This window comes from Leptopilina boulardi, unplaced genomic scaffold (genome assembly GCF_019393585.1).
Source record: "Leptopilina boulardi isolate dan_hultmark-lab unplaced genomic scaffold, ZJU_Lbou_2.1 LbouV2_144, whole genome shotgun sequence".
Classification (NCBI taxonomy): Eukaryota; Metazoa; Arthropoda; class Insecta; order Hymenoptera; family Figitidae; genus Leptopilina; species Leptopilina boulardi.
Window position 1 is genome coordinate 1,418,022 of NW_026137690.1, and position 23,288 is coordinate 1,441,309.

The following is a 23,288-nucleotide window of genomic DNA, read 5'->3' on the forward strand; positions in this document are numbered from 1 at the left end:
CTCTTATGCTGTTACTTCTACATAACGATAACGTAACGGTAACAGAAACGTTATTATTTTCTATTAAAGTAACTCTTTTAGTGTTATTTCGACGTAACGGTATCGTAACGTTCTTGTTTTTGTTACAGTAACCCTTTTAATGTTACTTATACGTAACGGTAACGTAACAGTAACGTTAACATTAAATTTTTCTGTTACAGTAACTTTTCTAGTGTTACTTTTACGTAACAGTAACGAAGCAGCATTAATTCTATATAACGTTCACCGCAAAGGTGTAAAAAAAAAAATTTTTTTTTCCTTTCACTCAAGCCTAATAATTTTCTACACCTTTTTTTCCATCTACATTTAACGAATGGGACAAGCAATAATCTATATATATATATATATATATGTGTACCGACGAAGAAGCAAGCCACTATAGTCGGACAATGAACTATACTGCGATGTACGATTATTTTGCGTTTTGTGATAACCGGTTTCTTCCTGGAAAAAATATACACGTGTCACATATATATGACATTATGTTGCGAATGAACCTTTCAGTAAGGACCCACAAATTGTATTTTTTACATATGACGAGTATTTAAATGTTCTATTTTTTCTATTCGAATATTCATTTTTTTTTGTATAATTTGAAAATAATCTTACTTTAACGTAACTTACGTAACAATTACGTAAGTCACGTAATTTACGCAAATGAGACGTAAAATACGCAAGTGTTACGTATGTACCGTTAAATTACCGTAAATTTTTTGTAACTGTAACATAACTTGCGTTAGAAATATAAGGTATCTAACGCTAACGTGACGTATTTAATGTTAATGTAACGTAACTAACGTTATTACAACGTAACTCGCGTTAATAAAGCGTAAAGTACCTATATATTTAAAATTAAAACATAATTCCCGTTATCATAAGGTAAACTACGTAATTATAACGTATATTTCGCTAATGTAACGAGTCTTACGTTAATATAACGTAAAATTTGTTATTGTAACGTAACTTGCGTTAATTTTACGTTAATTATGTGAAATTAATGTTGTTAAGCTCTAAACTTTTTGGTTATATTGTAAATATAAATTTTTTAAATATAAAAATAAATTTTTTTCTATTGCAATAATTTTTGAAAATATTTTTTTTTTTCATAATGAAAATTAAAAAAAAATTTCTACTTTAGTGATATATTTTTTTAAAATAATATGATTTTCATTTCGTCGACAATATTATATATATACATATAATGACATTTTGACGTGTGTATATTGACACTATACTTCCGGCAGGCCGTGCAACCATACCACGTGACTTCCGCTTTGTCCACGAACACGTAAAAGGGAACAATGCATTTTCCTATATATATATATATATATATATATATATATATATATATATATACGTCCAACACACGCGTCTCGTTAAGGTTTTTTTTTCTTTCTTTTTTCAATAAAATTCATAATTTGTAACAAAAAAATTCAAAAAACCAAAAAAAAAAGTTACAAATTAAAAAAATCCATTTTTTCTATTTTATAATAAGTAAATTTAATTTTTTTTATTAAAAAAAAAAATTTATTTGATATTTAAAAAATTGTTGTAAATTATTATTTTTTAAATAAATTATTTAAAAGCCGTTTATGTTCAAATACAATTTTAAAAAAATATTGTAAACTATTATTAGATGTAAAAATAGGAAGGTAATCTATAGTTATTTTGTTATCATAAACTGAAGTAACGTAAATATTCAAAGTTAGGTAGAAAAAAATTTCTAAGTCAAAATAGCTGTGTGGTCAGAGAACGTGATTCGCGTCCCAAAGGTCCTGGGTTCGATTCCCCATGGGTGAGAGATTTTTCAAAACCCTAATAACACAAGATATCTTGGGATATATTGATAATATCCCGGAGATATTCTAGGGATGTCCTATGGATATCAAAAGGATCTCTTAAGGATATCCAAAAAAATCGGCGGTTTGGATAACCACAGGATATCTGAGGATATCCACAGGATATCTTCTGGATATCTCTATAAACTTTCATAAATGTCCTCCAGATATCCCATAGATATCGTCAGGATATCCCACAGATATCATCAGGATATCCCATCTTCATTTAAAATAAATTAGAAGCTCATAAGATTTTTGTTTTTATTATATTTATTATTCATTATATATTAGCTTAACAATTTTAGCCTTTAAAAATATATGTTGAGATATTAAATATCCCGTAAATATCCTAAGAATATCCCACGGACATCCTGAGGATATCCCATGGATATTCTGCGATATAATATCCAATAGATATTTTGTGGATGTCTTAGGGATATCCTGTGGATATCCTGTGGATGTCCTGTTGATATCCCACAGACTGGCGGTTTGGATATCCTAGGGATATCCCAAGATATCCTGGGGACCATTCTAGGATATCGACCATTGATATGGATATCCTATGGATATCCTAGGGATATCCTTTTGTTATGAGGGAATTATTATTCAGTTAATAGATAATAATTCAGCGTAGAAACTGGAATCTTAAATTTAAAAAAAAAAAACATTTAAAAAGGGTTTATTGAAATAAAACTAAAATATGAACTAGTTCGGTGAAATATTATTTCTCTTTTTTTTGTAATAATTCACTGACTCAACACGTTCACTTTATTCATTTGACTCTCTTTTTTTTCATATATAGAAAAGATAATAAATTTAATATTCAGTTCAGCTGAGCGCGCCTTTAAAAGAAATAGCGGGAAATATTTTCTGCGTGGGTCACAATCGTCCTTGACTGACTATATAAATAATAATTATCAAGTTCGTTACACCTAAGTATGTAATTAGTTCTTGGTTGTAATAGAGTATAAAACTTTTGACGTTCTCTTTATATTTCCTTTCAGTACATATATTGTCTCAACTCTTTTATATATATATATGTATATTTATTTTTACATATAAAGAGTTGACCTTAAAAACGATAAATGTCAATCTCAAGTGCTTGTTAATCATATATTTGAAAATTGTTTATAATTAACGAGATTTTATTTATTTTCTATTTGTTTTTCATTTTCTTCACTGAATATTTTTTTTGTCTCTCAAAAAGGCGCGCGTGTATATCGCTTTAATAAAACATTTATAAATACTATATATGTGATCTTTGAATTTATATACAAAGATCATTATATATCATTCACAAAAGTTTATGAATAAGATATAGAAAATTGCAAAATGAGGAATTTTTTTTTGCATATTTTAAATTAATAATTAAAATTTTTACTGGATAATTATAATAGATTTCAATTTTTTTTTTTTTAATTCTGTTTAAAAATTTATTTTTATTTTCAATTTTTAGTTCTATGTCAAAAAAAAATAATTAATTTTTAACCATTAACTGGCACAATTCGAAAGTAAATAGCACAATGGGGTCTGCTGGACCCGACGTATTTAAACGTGTATTATACTGCATAGGTATTGAATATTTTTGCATTATATTTTTTTAATATCGTTCTTTTCCTTTTTAACCGACAGTCGGTAATGTAGATTTCTATGTCGGTAATTTTTATATTATCATTTTTTGAATTACCGACATAGAAATCTACATTGCCGACAGATGGTAAAAGAGAAAAATGACGATATAAAAAATTACCGACATTGAAATCTACATTTCCTTAAATAATAATTTATAAAAAAAAAATTTTTTTTTTTTGAAGTTATCTGAATAATAAACATTCTTTATGAAATATCCTCCTTCTTCAATTTGTGCTCGAAAAAATGTTCGGGTCTACTCGATCCATGGTGCTCGTTAAGGGTTAATTTTTGGTTTTTTATTTATTTTTATTTATATTTATTTATTATAATACACGTCCTCTAATATCCCATTTGTATTTCTAAAAAATATTTTTAATTTTAATTTAATTTCAAATTTTTTAAATTTCATATTGGAAAAAAAATTGAATTTCCATTTATAAAACGGTAAATATTGAAAATCGATAAAAACACACATATACAATAATAATCAATTCATTGTTTCGCAAAGATATTTATAGTGATGATATACAATTATTATTATATGTATATTTCTATATAAAACGCTTAAAAATCAGTTAGGCCTTTATGTATATGTACAGCTAAGAAAATTATTATTTCATCAACGATTTTTTAATATTGATGATAGGCTATTACTTTATTTTTATGATCGACCTTAATTCCTTGAATTAAAAAGCGAGTTTGAATTGAATCTGCCGGATATGATTTTCACTTTTTTTAAACTTTCATCTTTTTCCTAAAATCATCATCATCATCATCATAATCATCATCTTCGGGTATTATTAATGATAATAATATAAGTGAATAATAAAAAAAATTGAAAGGAAAAATATGTAAATTTGTAAATTTTCTAAATCCTAATTTGGTTATAAATTTATTATATTAAATATTATTCAAAATAATAATAATAATAATAATAATAATAATAATAATAATAATAATAATAATTCTGTTTATTAATACTCAATTCTATTTTATCATTTATCGGTAAAACAGAACACTCAAATCTGTATTATCGTTAATCGGTAAAACAGAACATTCAATTCTGCCTTATTATTAATCGGTAAAACAGAACAGTCAAATCTGCCTTATCATTAATCGATAAAACAGTACACTCAATTATGTTTTATTCTTTATTGGTAAAAACAGAACAGTCAAATCTGTATTATCATTAATCGGTAAAACAGATTTGGACTGTTTTAAGCATTATACCAATTTTTCATTAATAATAATTAAAAAATAATAATTTCAATAATAATAATAATAATAATAATAATAATATTAATAATAATATCCGGTTTTTGCGAGTTTATAGAGTAAGTTGATTTTTATTTTCACTAATTATCTATTTTCTACTCGAAGAATTTGATTTTTTCTTTTTGCCAACGTTTATTGCAATTATTATATATTAAGAGCGATGTAATATTGCATTTGTAATCGATTTGCTAAAATATTCTCGACATTTTCGAGAGATAGATAGATAGATAGATAGATAGATGCGCAGTGAATTCGCATCAATTAATTTCAATTAAACGCGCCGTTGTCGAGTGCAAATAAATCAACGAGCAACCCGTCCGAATACATTTGATTTGAATCGTTCATCTGATGCGTGATGCTGGTTTCATCCTGATTGATTGGGCGAACAATCGATTTGATATATGAATCCTGATCATTAACTGACAATTATTAAAATATTAAAATATATATACTTCAAAAAATTAATGATAAATATTATATTAAATTATATATTATATTGTATTTCATTATATTATATTATATTATATTACATTGTATTATATTATATTATATTATATTATATTATATTATATTATATTATATTATATTATATTATATTATATTATATTATATTATATTATATTATATTATATTATATTATATTATATTATATTATATTATATTATATTATATTATATTATATTATATTATATTATATTATATTATATTATATTATATTATATTATATTATATTATATTATATTATATTATATTATATTATATTTTATATTATATTTTATATTATTACATACAAGGTATTTAGTACACTTGAGAATAATTTTAAAAAATCTCCCACGCATGGGGGATCGAACCCAGGACCCTTGGGACACGAACCACGTATAATAACCACATAGCTACGCTGACATTTACCTAACGCTTCTTCCTTAATATTTAAACTAAACTACATTTTCTGTTTGTAATAACAAAATAAGAAAACAAAATAATTCATTATCTTTACATTTTTATATCTAATAGTTTATAATCCTTTGAAAAATAAAAAAAAAATCATAAAAAAAATCATAAAAATAAAAATCATCAAATAAATTTTTTTCAAAATTGTTAATAAATTAATTAAATAATTTCAAACAGTAGTTTCTATTTCCTGATGGCTGAAGATATTTGTTTTCAAAAAATGTATATAAACAAATTTCGAAATCTCTTTCTCTGCAAATTGTTAATAATCGAGATAATATATATTTTAATTTAATCGAAGAAAGTTTTCATTATAAATTACAAATCAATTGCAATCGAGGGAAAATTTGTGCAATAACTATACATATATATATATATATATATATATATAGCTTCCGTTTTGTGAAGAGTCCGCAATATCATCTTGATCGTCCCACTTTAATCCAAACAATTTCAATCAAGCTTCAACATATTCAGCTATAAGATGTATTCACCACTAAACATAGTATTATAATCTATCATCTTGTTGATTCTAGTAAACTTATCAATTACTAAAATAACTATATGAAATTTCCTTTTTAATCAAGTATGAAATAGAAGAGAGAATTCAATATGTGAAAAGTATCATGTCATTTTAGTTAATTACATGATAGAGAATTTATAATTATTTCCTCACATACGTTTCGGTCGTAGTAAATTGGTTAGCGTTGTTAGTTTGTGTGCGTTAAACCCGGGTTCGATCCCCATATACTGGCAAATAATTTTTTCACTTAAAAATATTTAACAAAAATATAAAAATAAATTGAATAAAAATAAATACTATTAATAAATCAAATAAAATAAATAATTTAAGTAAAATAATTAATTTTCACCGAAAATTCACATTAGTATATGTATATATAGAGATATGAGAGAAAGACTAAAAAAAACAAGTTGACTCTGTTCCGGTTTTCAATGTTTTCCAAGATCAACAACCAGATCCCTTAAATAGTCAGATCGACCTCTTATAAGATGTCAGGACGAGGCTATACGTATACATATATATATATATATATATATATATATATATATAAATGTGTGTTTAAAACTACCATTGAATTCAGCGACCAGGCCAAGAATCCTGTACGAAATGGTGTCGAGAATCTGTAGAAAAAAGAAACCTTGACTTCTCCAACTGGCAAATAATGTAAACAATTTCATTGGTAAAGAATTTTTTTACCGATATAATGTTTATTGCGGTAATTACTTTTGCGAATTCGATGACTTTGGAGAAGAATTAGAAAGTGGTTTGGAATTATTAATTTTTGTATTTGGGATATATAGATATGGCTAATAATACTTTTGAAGGTTTAGGTATATATAAATTGAGTAAATACTTTAAAATTATATTGAACCTAAATTGAACCTATATTGAACCTACTTTGAAGCTGTATAAGTCCTATATTGAAACTACGTTAGACCTAAACTGACACTACGTTGGACCTAATTTGAACCTATATTGAACCTACTTTGAAGCTGTATAAGTCCTATATTGAAACTACGTTGGACCTAAACTGACACTACGTTGGACCTAATTTGAACCTATATTGAACCTACTTTGAAGCTGTATAAGTCCTATATTGAAACTACGTTACACCTAAACTGACACTACGTTGGACCTAATTTGAACCTATATTGGACCTTCTTTGAATCTGTATAAGTCCTATATTAAAACAATGTTAGACCCACTTTGAACCTACATTAGACCTACTTTGAACCTAAATTTAACCTATTCTATACCTTACATTGGATCTAAAATAAACCTACGTTAGACGTTCTTTGAACCTATTAAGAACCTAAATTTGACCTTATAAACCCTATATTAAACTTAAATTAAAACTGATTGTGAGTTTTACATAAACCATAAATATACGTATAATTCTATAATAATAATAATATTAATAATGATAATAATAATATTATAAATACACACCTCTCTCTATATGTTTTCATGCACGCGAAAATACTTTTTTTTGTTAAACACCGTGCGCGATTGTTTATTCCGGGATATATAAGAGTGAATTCTTAACAGTTCGTGGGTGTATATAGTTTGCGAGTCTAGGTCGCCACGTGCAGTCTCTCTCTCTCTCTCTCTCCCTTCATCTCTGCTATTTTGCTTTCTAGTAAAAAAAAAAAATGAAAACAAGCGAAAAAAAAAAATTGGTTAACTTTGTTACACAAACAAATCCAATTAAAATCACATGCATTTCTAATTTTGAAAATTTGTTCACGTAACATAACATATTCATCTTGATTGATAGCTTAATTATTTATATACTAAAACTGGTTAAAAATTTTCTAATAAATGAATTTAAAGAACAAAATTATTTTTTTTGATTATTATTATTATTATTTTTATAATTATTATTAATACTACTGTTATTATTATTACTATTGTTAATAATGCTATTTTTATTGTTAATAAAGCTATTGATTATTCCTAATTAAAGGAATTGAAATTTTTGAAGTTATCTGAATAATAAGAATCCTTTTCATAGTTATTCCTATTTTCTAATTATTATTATTATTTATTATCATTGTTATTATTATTATTATTTTTTTTCATTTTTATTGTATATGTAAATTTCTTATCATATGAATTTACAACAACTCGTAAAATTTAATCGACCATTCATTTTATAAACAGTCAAATGTTAACGATCATCGAATTTTTATCCTGCCGCCCACTGTGTTTATTATATATATATATATATATATATATATATATATATATATATATATATATATATATATATATATATATGAAATTAGTCAATTTTCTTCGCGCTTCCTGGATTTGCGATTTGTTTTCTCAAATTGTCATTAGTTATTTAAACAAGAGAGAGAGAGAGAGAGAGAGAGAGAGAATAACGGTTTTTCAAAGATAGAATTTCCATTCGGAGAATCGAGCTATATGAGTTTTTTTATGTTCGGGGGAGGAGAGGAGAGAGAGAGAGAGAATGACGCTATACAAGCAGGAGATTAACTGTAAAGCTGCAAACTGCAATGAGAGATGAAATGGAGAAAAAAAGAAGGAGTGAGAGAGAGACAGAGAGAGTGAATGATAAAGAGAGGAGACCATTCCCTATGTGCAAAGCTTGAGGCGAAAATACTCGAGAAATTCCATCGGCACTCTTTATCCTTAACCTCTTTATCTTATTGTTTAACAGTTCTTTACTCCCATCCTTTCGGTGCGTATGTTACTTTATTCGTTTCTAAGAATCGTGTTTAAGAAAAAAAGAATTACTTCCTCTTTACTATCTATTAAACAGGTTACGCTAAATGTCACTATTCTTATAATACAAAACGCAATGCAAAGAATCCCACCGCTGGCGCCTAACATTTTTTTTTTATTTCTTCTTTTATTGTTTTTACTATTTTTCTTGTTATTTAAGTTTAATATCTTTATTTACGAATTTACATTACTTTATTATTAATTATTTATTAATATTTTATTATTATTATTATTATTATTATTATTTATTAATATTGCTTTATTATTATTATTCCTAATTAAAGGAATTTAAATTTTTGAAGTTATCTGAATAATAAGAATCCTTTTCACAATTCCTATTTCCTGATTATTATTATTATTATGACAATTTATCAGGATTTGTCACATTTTCGATTATTTCTAATTAACGGACTTGAAATTTTTGAAGTTATCTGAATAATAAGAATCCTTTTCGCAGTTACTATTTCCTTATTATTATTATTATGACAATTTACTAGGATTTGTCACATTTTCAGTTATTTCTAATTAAAGGAATTTAATTTTTTGAAGTTATCTGAATAATAAGAATCCTATTCACAATTCTTATTTTTTGATTATTATTATGACAATTTATCAGGATTTGTCATATTTTCAATTATTCCTAATTATAGGAATATAAATTTTGAAGTTATCTGAATAATAAGAATCCTTTTCACATATTAGTTACCTTTACCTTGATTTTTTCGATTGACCCTAGGATTGACCAAATCCTTATGATTCTCCTTCTCCATCTGTAACAAAAATCAATTCTTAAAAATTAGTAATAATTTCTAAATTTAATTAATTTATCAAAATAACTTTTTTTATTTAGTTCAACAATTTTTATTATAATTAACATATTACACGGAAAAAAATTGTTAAAAATTTAAGAATACTAAAAATTAATAAAATAAATAAAAAAAATGTACTAACTCGTGCGCACTCATTTGACCTAATACTTTTAAACAATTGAAATATTTTTAAAAAATTTTTTAATTTTAATTATTCGCTAATTTGATTTTGTATTTGGACCGGAAAATTTGTCGTTGCGTAAAATATTCTCTATATACCCCCACCCCCTCCTCCTCTGCCCAGCCAAATGCCACCGAGAGAGCGTTTTGCTACTTTTTCAATTGAATCTCCACGAGTGCGTGTGAAATATTAGTGAAACGGAAATTGCTGCTGCAATGCGAATCAATGGACTCGAAGATGATAACAAAGGCAGTGACAAAAGCACTTGCGCACGATTACAAAATTGAATTTCAATACGCTCAGAAACCATTGGGACAATAGAAAAGACCTCTGGTATATAGAAACTTGCTGCTCGATTGTCATATATATATATATATTACTATCAGAATTTCTATTGTCTTTGTACATGAATGCTACGAGCGAAAACAGAAAAATACTAATCTTCAAAAAATTGACAAAAAAAAATTAGATTTTTGTCATTATTATAAAAATTTAAACAATTCGCAAAATCTCAATTAAAATGAAAAAATAAATTTTCTATAAAGACATCAAGAAATATTTATATCGTTAATAATTCTTAAGTAATGTGGTTTGCCTTGTGACATCTTTTTCATTCCTCTCACCCATAGTCAGCCTTTCTAAACTCCTGTCTTATCATCGACTTGGCATTAAAAAAAAAGAAAAGAAAAAAAAGGAATCCAGTAGGCGTCGTCAGCCTCTCTCAGAAATGTCTAAATCTTTCTTTTTTTTCAAGATAAGGAGAAATTTTTAAATTAAAAAAAAAAATACATATCTCTTTTGACATATACAATAGAATAACATTTTAAAAATGACTTTCATTGTTTTTTTTTCTTGTCTCGCATATAAATATTTCTCCACATTATAAAATACCTCGATATTGAAAATGGTACTTAAAAGGGTGTATAATATCGTATGCGAGTGAATTTATAAGAGAAAGTTTCTTAAAAAAAAAATGAAAAAAACTCTTGTCTACAGCCTCATGTGTCTCACACGAGTGCACACTTTGTTTCGACGTCAAGTCACCATTACGATATCGGAAGGTTTAAGGTGTCCCTGGTGGCCTCGCCTTCTGCTATTATCCTACTATTCCAAGTAAGGAGTGGATCACGCTTTTGTGTATAAGGTCGGATAAGATAATTTATAATAAAGAAAGAGAAAAAAAAATTCCCCAACAACTTTTTTTAAAAGAGCTAATTTCCTTCTTCTCGAGGTCACAATTTCTTATTAATATATATATATATATATATATGATATTAATAAAAGATCATATTTTTTACTATCTTAAAAAATTGCGAATATGAAACTTTTTTTTACAAAGTTGATTTACGATTCTATTTTGTTAATTCATTTACGAATTTAAAAAAAAATTGAATTACCCTGATTATTATTATTGTTAATTAGGGTTCGAGTATAATTAAAGGAATTTGAATTTTTGAAGTTATCTGAATAATAAGAATCCTTTTTATATTTTATTTGCTGATTATTTTTTATCAGGCTTTGTCACATTTTCGGTTATTTCTAATTAAAGAAATTGAAATTTTTGAAGTTATCTGAATAATAAGAATCCTTTTTCTAATTTTATTCACTAAAGGATTGACGATATTCCAGTGATTCTTCTTCGGCATCTGAAACAAAAAGCAAATCTTTAAAATTAGTAATAATTTTTTAATACCTTTAATTAGAAATTGTTAGAAATTTATCAATCCCAAAGAACTATTAAAATTCTCAAATGTTACTAATTCCCAAAGAAAATTGTTTTTTTACTATCTTTATTCAACTGAAAAATATTCTCCACCCTATCACCATTAAAGAATCTTGTTATTCCATTGCAGAAATACTTTCAAATAAAATCCATAATGGTTGTATATGTACCGTTAGACTTAACCTCTCCCATAGCATATATATATAGATTCCAATTTGAAAAATCCAAACATGAAATGAATTTCAATACAAAGAAAATTTATAATTCTAATAACGTTTAGAAAAACTAGCATTTAATTTGAATTTCTAAATTTTTTGTTATTCTAATTTTTCCGCTCCATGAACGATAATTCCTGGTGCAAAATTTGAATATAAGATGATCTTGAATTCGTGACACGATGGAAAATAATTCTTTTCTTTAGCGAACAAGAAAGAGAGAGAGAGAGAGAGATGAACGCATAAATTTTCCTACTCTGTAAATAACTCTTTGCGCATATAGTGTCCATACGTTCTTTTGTACGCGTCCTTGCATATACATATATTCTAACCTAATAAGTACCATTGCGCACGTAATCATTGGCTGTAATAAGAAAGGATCGTCAAACATCGTCGTCACTATATAGTGCCATTGTTTGCGAAACATAAGAATATGCGTAAAGGGGTGTATTTCTCATTCAAATTATCCTCAACTCGAATGATTAGTTATGAAACGGAAATTTTCATTACGACTCTAAATATACTTTTAAACTTCCAAGAAATTTATTTCAAAACGTTTCCATGTAAACATCATTTTTAATCCTAACATATTCTCAAAATATTCCTATTCCTAAAATCCTAAACATCCCAGTAGTCCTAAAATGATTCCTCAATTTTTAAATCATATTTTTAGAACAAAAACATACTTCTGGCACTAACCTACAAAGGATATAAAATTTTAACCATAAAAATGTTCATAGAACGTTTTATATATATAAATTGTGACAAGAAGTCTTAAATGTTATTTAAAAAAGAAAAATTTCTCGTCCATTAAAAAGTCGTAAATTATCATTTAAACAGACATGTGTAAATACATTCTGCGAGAAAGTTCTTTAAACGAACGCGACGATTTTCTTTTTTTTTACAGTACATTAAAATCAAAAGCATTTAAAGTGATTTTATCAAAAAAAAATGTTCATCCTTTTATATTTATTTGAATTTTTCAATAATAGAACATAACCTGACCTCATTATAGGAGGTTATGAATGACAAAAGTTGTATAATAATAATTTATGTTCATATATATATATATGACATATTATATTATAAGCTTGCAATGTGCCGGAATCACGTGCTATATTTCTTACCACTTGAAAGAGCATGACCCACGAATCGTACAATTGCAATTTATAACTGCCCGCTGTCCCTCTCGTTATATGTCTCATGATTATATATTCGTTCGAATTTTATTTATATTAATGCGCATCCCCTGTCACCATATATATATATGCAAAAAATTGTCTATCCCCCAAGTCACGAAAAAAGAATATTTTTTTTCATTCGAATCCATTCCACGATGAAACGAATTGCAAAAATAACTTTTTTAATACGTGCATAAAAAAAGTCTCACTTTTGAAGCGTGGAAAAAGTGTAAAAAAAATCATATTTTATGGGAGACGATGTTACAAATACAAATAACTTTTAGTACTTTTATGAAACGCTAGTTACTTTTAGTGTTCTAAAGACAGTAAATTACGTCAAGAAGAGAAAGAAGATTACGGTAATTTACCGGTAAATTACCGGATCGTTTTTTCTCTGAGAATTTACGAGAATTTTTACTTGTACTTTTATCCTTGTCTGACACGTGCGTTGTCATGACAACGTGTATGACGAGGATAAAAGTACATACATATGTTCCTGACTGTATAATTATTATTATAATGAAAAATATCTTTGTTACAATATATAATATATATATTAATATATTAATATTGATATAATATTACATTATTATATTGAATCAGGTACATTTATATGCCTGCACTTTTATCCTTGTCTAACACACATGTTGCCATGACGACGCACGTGTTAGACAATGATAAAAGTGCAGGCATATATACCCGACTGTCATCTTGTCAGTAAGAACACAGAGAAAATTAGGGTGCAGTCCCATGGAGCAGATTAGCAGATTAGACGTTGACCAATAAAAAAACAGTCTCTAACGGAAATGCAAAATTTGCCGCGAGAGACTAACTTTTGATTGGCTGAAATCTATTCTGCTAATCTGCTCCATGGGACTGCACCCTTACAGTTTATTATATTCATGGTTCAAATTATTCATTTAATAACATGTCGGTCGTTTATTTATAACTTACATACTATAAAAATACATATTTAAATTAAAAAAAGGCAATTATCAATCACTTAAATGAATATTCTCATAAATTCTCTTTTTTTCGGTAATTTACCGCAATTTTCTTTCTTACATTCTCAGGTTTCAATTTTACCGAGAATTTTAAAACACTAGTTACTTTACTTCATACTAGTTTCTTTTTTGATAGGGTTATTTGACTAACGTGTAGTTATACAGTGCATCTGACATCTGTTAAGAGGTTATGTTTTCCATGCATCAAAAATGAGACTTTTTATTAAAACTTATTATGTAAAGTATGAAATGATACAAGTCGTTGAAAGTTGAATTTATAGAAAAGAGACGTCATTACGCCACTCATCTGTAAAACCCCACTTTCTCGAACTTGTATCATAAATTACTAATTATTTTTTATTAAAATGATCTAAACATGCAAAAAACTAAATCTACAACTATTACATGCGTCATGCAAATTTCCCTAATTAAAGAGAATGAAGTTATCTGAATAAAAAAAAATATTTTCGTAGTTTCTGTTCCCTGATTAATTATTATTATTGCTCTTCAGGGTTTGGTATATTTTCAGTTATTCCTAATTAAAGAAATTGAAATTTTTTGAAGTTATCTGAATAATAAAAATCCTTTTTATATTTTGTTTCCTGATTATTGTTTATCAGGCTTTGTCACATTTTCGCTTCTTCCTTCATAGAGGAATTACAAAATTTTTGAAGTTATCTGAATAATAAGAATCCTTTTTCTAATTTCCTTCTCTAGTTTGCGATTGGCCAAATCCCAATGATTCTCCTCCGGCATCTGAAACAAATCAAATCTCTAAAATTAATAATTTTAATTTAAAATAACATCAAAATAGAGTTAAACTATTTTTTTTCCTCCATATTTTCCGTCCTTCCCAATTCAAGAAATAGATTTTTTTTAAAGTTATATCTGAATATTAAGAATCCTTTTTTCCTTTACTGCACGTCATTGTCTTAAAAAAACAATATATAATGCTCAGTCGACATTTATTAAAATATTCAACGCTTTCTGCCTTTGAAAATAATACCCGATATCTTATATATCAGACAATTAGCGAGATTGTAATCTAACAAAGCAAAATCTATATTCTAATCTTGTCTGACTCATTCTTTGAAATGTCGTTTCTTCTTCTTCTTTAAAAGAACATTTTTAAGAACTGGAGAAAAATGTTAAATTATAAAAAAAAACTTTAGTTGTCGACAAAACTTTCTCTCTTGAATGCAATTACTTTTTTTTTGCAGTACTAATATTCCATGAGTACAAAAATATTATTGTTTCACAAAGATAATTTTTTCGCTAGGAAATTTTTCAAAACTTTTCTAATTTACGAAATGTTCTTGAAATATTTTCAAAACTAATTTTAAAACTTATTAACTTTCAAATCTAAAAATTTTAGTCCGAAAAAAATGTTTGTGATGTAAAAAAAATTTTCAAAAATTAATAGAATTTAAAGGAATGATTATTAATGAAATTAATTATTATTTACGGAATTGATTAATTATATCAACGATGTAAATTGTGAGACTTAAAAATTATTTTCGTAATTTTTTTCAGCGTCCTTACATATGAGTGACACGTTGAATAACAATATAACGTAATACAAAAACCCTTTCTAATGTTCTAATAATTTCCAATAAGTACCACGCGTTTAGTTTCTATAAAGAAAGATTACAATATTTCTATTCATGTGTATTTTTATTTATTTTTTTTCGATTTTGATTTCCAAGGCTACTGCAAGTGTGGGCAAAGAAATATTTTTTGTCATGAAAAAAATGTCCATATTTCAAAATATATAGAATTTATATGAAAGCACCTGAAAAAAAATGTTCGAACCATTTATTTGAATGCATCAATTAAGTAATCGCGTGTCAACGAATTCTTTATTGCTTTATGAAACAGAAGGGGGAAATATTCCACCTGATTATATGTCGCGTGGTGGTTCCAGTTTAAATTAAGACCTTCAATGACCCCTTTTTTTTGTTTCGTTCTGTCGCGCACTGCGGTCGTTGACATTCAATTATTTCTTAACATCAATCAGGAGGACTAAAATTTCCCCCTAGAAGCTTTTCAGAATTTTTTTTCTATTAAAAAAAATTTACGTATTCCAAAAGAATTTAAGAATTAATTAATTAGAATTTAGAAAAAAAATTTAGCAAATTGCGTCTATTATTAGTACAACAAAAAATTAATTATTTGATTTTATTTTTCCAGAAGTTGCCGTCACCAAGTGAGAGAGAATTTTGGAACATTAAAACAACAAGATTGGATCGAACGGACAACAATAATGCCAACAACTCTAATGCCAATACCATTCACAATCTTCCACTTCACGACTCTCTCAATTCTAGTTCCAACGTCGACGGTTACTGTAAGTGAAGTTGTTTTCTATTTTTTTTTTTTTTGGGGAAACGAGTGTTTTTGATGTCTTATCGATTTCAATTAACTTCTATTTAAAAAGTTTTCTTTTGCAAAACATTTGAGAAATTAATTTTTTATTATTTAAGGCGGAAGATTGCCAATGACACCCTCAGAGGCAATGAAGTACTTTGGCTCAAAGCTCACCGAATTTGAGCGAGCCGAAATTGAAAAATATTCCGAAATCTGGTATTTGGGACTTTCGGCCTGTAAAATTCATGGCGAAGAAGGTGCATCACAAAATGGCGGCTACGATGATGACAATGGCAGTTACAATAAAGTTCTACATGACCACATTTCATACAGGTATGGAAAAAATATCCAATCCAGAATGAAATATCAAAAAAGAAATACAAATTCAATTTAAAAAATGTTTAAAACTTCAAAATTTATCCCAACAGGTACGAGATTCTAGAAGTGATTGGAAAAGGAAGTTTTGGCCAAGTAATTCGCGCCTTGGATCACAAAACTGGACAGCATATTGCCATCAAGATAATTAGAAACAAAAAGAGATTCCATCATCAGGCTTTGATTGAAGTGAGAATACTTGATCATTTAAGAAAGAAGGACGCTGAATCAAATTCGCAACACAACGTTATTCATATGTTAGAATATTTTTACTTCCGTAATCATCTTTGCATTAGTTTTGAATTAATGAGGTAAGGAAATAAAGACCTAAATATATACTACAAACTTAAATGTAAAATTCTAATCTGTATTTTTCAATTACAGTCTAAACTTGTACGAGTTAATTAAAAAGAACAATTATCAAGGATTCAGTTTGAGTCTAATTCGTAGATTCGCCAATTCATTGATTAATTGTCTAAGGCTGTTGCATCGTGAAAATATCATTCATTGCGATTTAAAGCCGGTAAGTAATTATAATTTAGAAACAATATGTTTAATTATTGACTTTTGATAAAAAACGGAAAATAATTTTATAATTTTAACAGGAAAATGTTCTTCTAAAACAACGTGGCAGTAGTTCAATAAAAGTTATTGATTTTGGATCATCATGCTATAGTCATCAACGTGTTTACACTTATATACAATCGCGATTCTATAGAAGTCCAGAGGTGATTCTTGGCCTTCCTTATGGAACGCCAATAGATATGTGGAGTTTGGGTTGTATTTTAGCTGAACTTTACACGGGATATCCACTATTTCCGGGTGAAAATGAAGTTGAACAACTCGCATGCATCATGGAAGTTTTGGGAAGGCCACCAGAGCAACTTATCAATCATGCATCACGTCGTAGACTTTTCTTTGGTGAGAATTATAATGTTAATTTATAAACTATATATACTTTTGAAACTATAGACTTGGAATTTAATATATTCTCTAATTGTTGAAATTTCATCTAATTAGGAAACATTTTTTTTTTGTTCTACAGACTCGAAAGGAAGTCCTCGTTGTTTGACAAATAGCAGAGGAAGAAAACGAAGACCAGGTGGCAAAAGTGTGGCCATTGCTCTTCGTTGTCATTACACATTGTTCGTTGACTTTGTTAGCAGATGTCTCGAGTGAGTAGATGATTTTTTTTTATTAAGGGAAAATTAAATTTGACTATCAATTCTAAGGGTAACTGGGATTTTGAAAAAAAGAATGACAAAAGCTATAAAAATCCTATTTTTACGAAAAGAATCAAACTAAATATAAAATCTTCCTAACCTTATCATTACAATGATCGCAAGAAAACTTTTGGAAATCAAAAAAAATTCCGCCTTCTTTTAGTTTATGAAATTAAAAAAATTCCATTTCCTAAATCAAGTGCTTTTTAAAATTACTTCGATCCAAAGCTTCTAACCCTTTAAAAACTACAGAATCACGTCCTAAATCTAAAGCTTGTCACTTTGATTTCAGGAATAAATTCTACGTAATCTAAGTTCCTGCCTCTATTGTGAAACAAAAATCTAAGACTAGCGTGCAGAATTTTTTTAATTCCAATCTGTTTTAGATGAAACGAATTGCAAAAATCCATTCTTATTAGAATTAACATGCAAAAAACTAAAGCTACAATTACTACATGCGTCATGCAAATTTGTCTAATTCAAGAAAATAAAATTATCTGAATAATAAAAAAAAATTTCATAGGTTCTGTTCCTTTTAGGGTTTGTCATATTTTCGATTATTCCTAATTAAAGGAATTGGAAATTTTTTGAAGTTATCTGAATAATAAGAATCCTTTACTTTCTGTTTCATGATTATTACTCCAAGTGGAATAATTTTTTTCGGAACAAGAAACGTTTTTCTTTTTTAGTTTCGATTCCCTGATTAGTATTATTGTTCATCAGGATTTGTAGATTTTTTGGGTTTTTCCTAATTAAAGGAATTGAAATTTTTGAAGTTTTCTGAATAATAAGAATTCTTTTCATAATTTTCTTGACTGAATGTTTGCGATTGACCTAATTGCCAGTGATTATCCTCTCCTGCATCTGATACAAAGAAAATCTTTAAAATTAGTAATAATTTTAATTAATTTAATGTTGTTCATTAGGTTTTGTCATATTTCATGTTATTCGTAATTAAAAGAATTAAATTTTTTTGAAGTTATCTGAATAATAAAAATCCTTTGCGATGTTTTCTGTTCATAGAGATAGTGTAGAGTAGGCAAAGTATATGCGGTAGCCATAATGATTCTCCTTCTGCATTTGTAACATAAAAAAGCAAATCCTTATTAATACCAATGTTAATTTTTATATAACATGAAAAATAGAATTAGACTAATTTTCCCAAAACAAATTTAAATATTTCCCTTTTGTTCAATGAATTACATTTATTTTCAGATGGGACGCAAAGAAACGAATGACACCCGACGAGGCAATGAAACATGAATGGTTAAATTCCTCATCATCATCATCATCACATTTAAGTTCATCGAGCTCGACAATGACGTCTTCAGTTAGCGGCACAACAGCTGTGAGCGCTGTTGTTGATTCATCACAACAAAGTCATGCGCAAACTGTAACAGTGCAAAATGCGCCAAGACAACGTGCAACAACAATGGAAGATCCACAACAACTTTATTCACTCTATAGGCTTTATCGTGGACGTAAATGTGTTTCTAAAATAACAACACTTGACAATGCAGATTCTGGCAGCGGCGGAGGTGGTTTAGTAGTTAAAAGTAAACTCAATGGTAGCGCCAGCAGTCATGCACTCGCCGTTGGTACACAACCGGCAACATCAAGACACGCATCAACCGGTGACATTGTTTCCAGTCTCGATCCCAATCTAGATGATTCCGGCACTTTTTTACCTCCAATCTTATGAAGTCGGGTCTGCGCTAGCCACTTCTAAATATACAAAAAAAAGTATAATCTCGTTCTAAACTCGCTTTTGAATCATTTTTCGATAAAATCGAAAATTTCCCTGGAGGTAAAAAAAATATTCTAATGAAAAATCAATTTCCAAATTTTGCAACAAATCCAATTTACAAAAAAAAGCGAGTTTCGATCATTGAGATAAGAAAAAATCCCGAAGTGGTTAGAGCTATAGATGAATTTTATTATTCTCAAGCTGTTAGGCCAAAATCGACCTAAAGGAGACGCTAGACTGATATCGTGACTGGAACACTTTTAGACGATGAATATTTATAATAGACAAAAAAAAAAGCGGTATGATCTGATCTTGTTCCGTAATTCGTAAAAATATATATAAATGTGTTATTTCAACGCGACACTCTTTTGACGACGACTTTCACTAAACTTCAAAGAAATCAAAAACGCAATCTTCTCATCGAAATCAAAATCATTAGATTAATTAAAATCCGATGGAAAAAATTCAATCAAATCGGATCAAAAAAAAAATTAAGAAAGCGTTTTGTTTCACGAATAAAATTCGGTGAATATCGTCAAGAACAAAAAATTGAACGTAAAATGCTTTCCCTGTCATCGTGTAAGTGTATTTTTTTTGTTTTTGGTAAAAAAAAAAGCTACAAGCTGCCCTTGACTGAGTGCGCGTTTAATTTTAATTTTTCGATTCGATGTCCTGTGAACGATAATAATAATAATTAATAATAATAATAATAATAAATAGTCACAAGATATCGAAAGGAAATTTTTTGGAAGAGAATTCTCTTTGAATATGTGTGGGCAAGCCTTTGCCTCCCCTCCCTCTAATTTTTGAGGGCTGAGTAGTCTTATTGTGATATTAAACTACCACTGTCTTACTTAGATCTCTGATATAAATTAGGATTACTAATTAATAATTTCGTTACTATTAATTATTTTCTTATCTTATAAATATTTCTTAAATATATATATATATATAAATATACATAATATGTATATGCTTACAATAATGGCTACTGCCATTTTAATATCGATTGAGATCAATATAGCCGATAACACGGCATTAATTTGCAATTAATTAATCGATTGTGTACAGAATTTTTAATTAGACATCGAGATTTTTATCCCCCTTCTTTTTTTTCTCGTCTCGTGTCATGAGTTTTTTAGCTTGTAAAAAATATATAGAGAATATATACAATGTATTTTAAATTTGTTAATTTTAATTTTTAAATGTCCCGTTTGCAAAAAAAAAAAAATTATTAATCACTTTTTTTAAATTTGTTCCTCTTAAAATTATTTCTTAAACAGCAAAACAATTTTGCTAAGTTATTTTGTTATTAAAATTGAGAATAAAAAGAGATGAGGAATAAGCGCATCAATGTGAAATCATCGATTTCCGATTATGAATTTAAAGGAAGTTTTTGATATTCATTTGGAAAAATTGTTAAAAATCCAGTGGAGAAATTTTTGTTTTTTAAATTCTTCATTGGCTCAGTTGGTAAAGGCTCACGATTTTCTGAGTTTTTGTGCCGATGGTTCGATTCTTCGTAAAGGTAATTTTTTTTTTTCTATCGAATTCGACGATTTCACATTGCGCGCTAGATTATAAATGCAATTTTTAGGGAAAAAAAAGAAACGAAAGAAAACTGCTAAAATGTAAAAGAATAAGATTAAGTATTACAGTAGGCTAGCAATTTGGCGTGTTTTTTTTTAACCAATTTTTTTTTCCATGGGAACAAAAAAAAACTGGAGCAAAATTTGTCTTAACTATAAAAAAAACCTCAATAATTCCCCCCTAAAAAAGAAATTCAAAACAAAAAAATCAAAAATTTTTTTCGTTGATTCTCCGAATCGTGATTTCTTCTAAAAAGGGAAGAAAAGACAGTGGACTAGTCCTTATTTAGAAATGTATTTTACAGCAACTTAATCGTTTTCAAAAAAGGCACCCTGACAAAAAAAAACGATTTTCGTGATTTCGCTGTTAATATACATTTTGTTTATTTACAATTTTAGTCGAATTATTACGAACAAAAACAAAACTGCTCCTAACCTCAGGATAGTAAAAACAAAAAAGAAAAATATTATCTAGACAAGTGTGTGTGTGAGTAGTCCTAAATCACTTTCTAGAAAAAAAAAATTGCTCCAAACATGACAAAGAGCTGACACGATACGATTAAAAGTTTATTTGCCAAAACTTAATTTTTCTCTTATTTTTTCATATTATAAAAGAAAAAGAAGGTTCAGCTCGAGATTTCATAATTTTAGCCAACTAGCCTAGTAGGACAATCAACTTTTTTTTTTTTTTTTTTTAATTAAGTCCAGATCTTCCTTATCCTAATTGGAGATCTTCGTTAATTTTAATTTAAGATCTTTGTTTGTAATTTGAGATCATTTTTTTTTTCAAATCGAAATCCTCGTTTATATAATGGAAAAAAATTGTTTCGTCTCTATATTGTTAATTTAAAAATCTACAATTGAGAAATTGTAAGCAATTTTATTGCAAAAATAAATAAATAAATGTGTATGAAATCATTGTTTTCGCAACTATTTTGAATTTTTGCATGTGACAAAATAGAACAAAAAGAAAAAACGAACCGAGTATTCAATGCACGCGAGCTATAATAATATAGTGAGAAAGAATATAATAATAATTAAACTAAATATGAGACTCGTGAGAATGAATTTTTTTTTTTGTGATTCGTATATAAAATAATGTTTAAATACCGTTTTCCCCCCTTCTCTTCTCACCCCCCTCCACGAAACCCGAGTTATTATATACATATATATATAAAAAATGACGTCACGAGGTCGTCATAAAATTTCTGCCTGACTTTTTAGTGTATTACTATATATATATATTTATATATATACATATATATATAATTATATATTTATTTATATATATAAATATATACGCAAATGAAGAATTGATAACAATAAATAATAAGGTAACGAAAACAAGAAAAAAAAACAAAAAAAAATATTAGTGTAAAGGTAATCGACATTATATATATATTGCGAGAAAAAAAAATAAAGCCCAACCTAAGCATCATCACCTTTTGTATCATTTGTTCGTTTGTTTTTATCTTATAAAAATGCGTTTTGTCTTTCATTCTTAATGTAATAACTATATATATAAATATATTTATATATATAGTAACCAAGATGAGACTATCACTCCCATGATGATTATCTTGTGTGTAAATAAAAAAAACAACTAATAAAGATTATACATAATACGAATGTGAAATTTGTTATTTTTTTAAATGACGATTTTTATCCTATAACCAAATTCCTAAATATATTTAACGGATTTTTTTTTGAGCCTAAATTTTTTAAGATGGAAATATTTTTTTGAGATGAATTTTAAAATTAATTAAAATTTTATTTGATAAATTTTGTAAAATAGATAAAAAAAAATTAATTAAGATAAAACGACATTATGGGAGTTGCCGCTAACCTTATAAAATTAAAAAAAT

The 23,288-nt window shown here is 27.2% G+C and overlaps 1 protein-coding gene across 2 annotated transcripts in view; it reads left to right on the forward strand.

Moving 5' to 3' along the window:
- The window catches only part of LOC127291562 (dual specificity tyrosine-phosphorylation-regulated kinase 2-like), a 216,073-nt gene extending 193,021 nt beyond the window's left edge, over positions 1 to 23,052 (forward strand). For both annotated transcript variants that reach the window (XM_051320754.1, XM_051320755.1), the window contains 7 exons: positions 16,313 to 16,469; positions 16,606 to 16,822; positions 16,918 to 17,175; positions 17,249 to 17,387; positions 17,470 to 17,785; positions 17,910 to 18,039; positions 19,303 to 23,052. In XM_051320754.1, the coding sequence (XP_051176711.1) occupies positions 16,313 to 16,469; positions 16,606 to 16,822; positions 16,918 to 17,175; positions 17,249 to 17,387; positions 17,470 to 17,785; positions 17,910 to 18,039; positions 19,303 to 19,789 (1,704 nt within the window). In that variant the 3' untranslated portion in view covers positions 19,790 to 23,052. The remainder of the gene's footprint in view (positions 1 to 16,312; positions 16,470 to 16,605; positions 16,823 to 16,917; positions 17,176 to 17,248; positions 17,388 to 17,469; positions 17,786 to 17,909; positions 18,040 to 19,302) is intronic.
- The last annotated feature ends 236 nt before the right edge of the window (positions 23,053 to 23,288 follow it).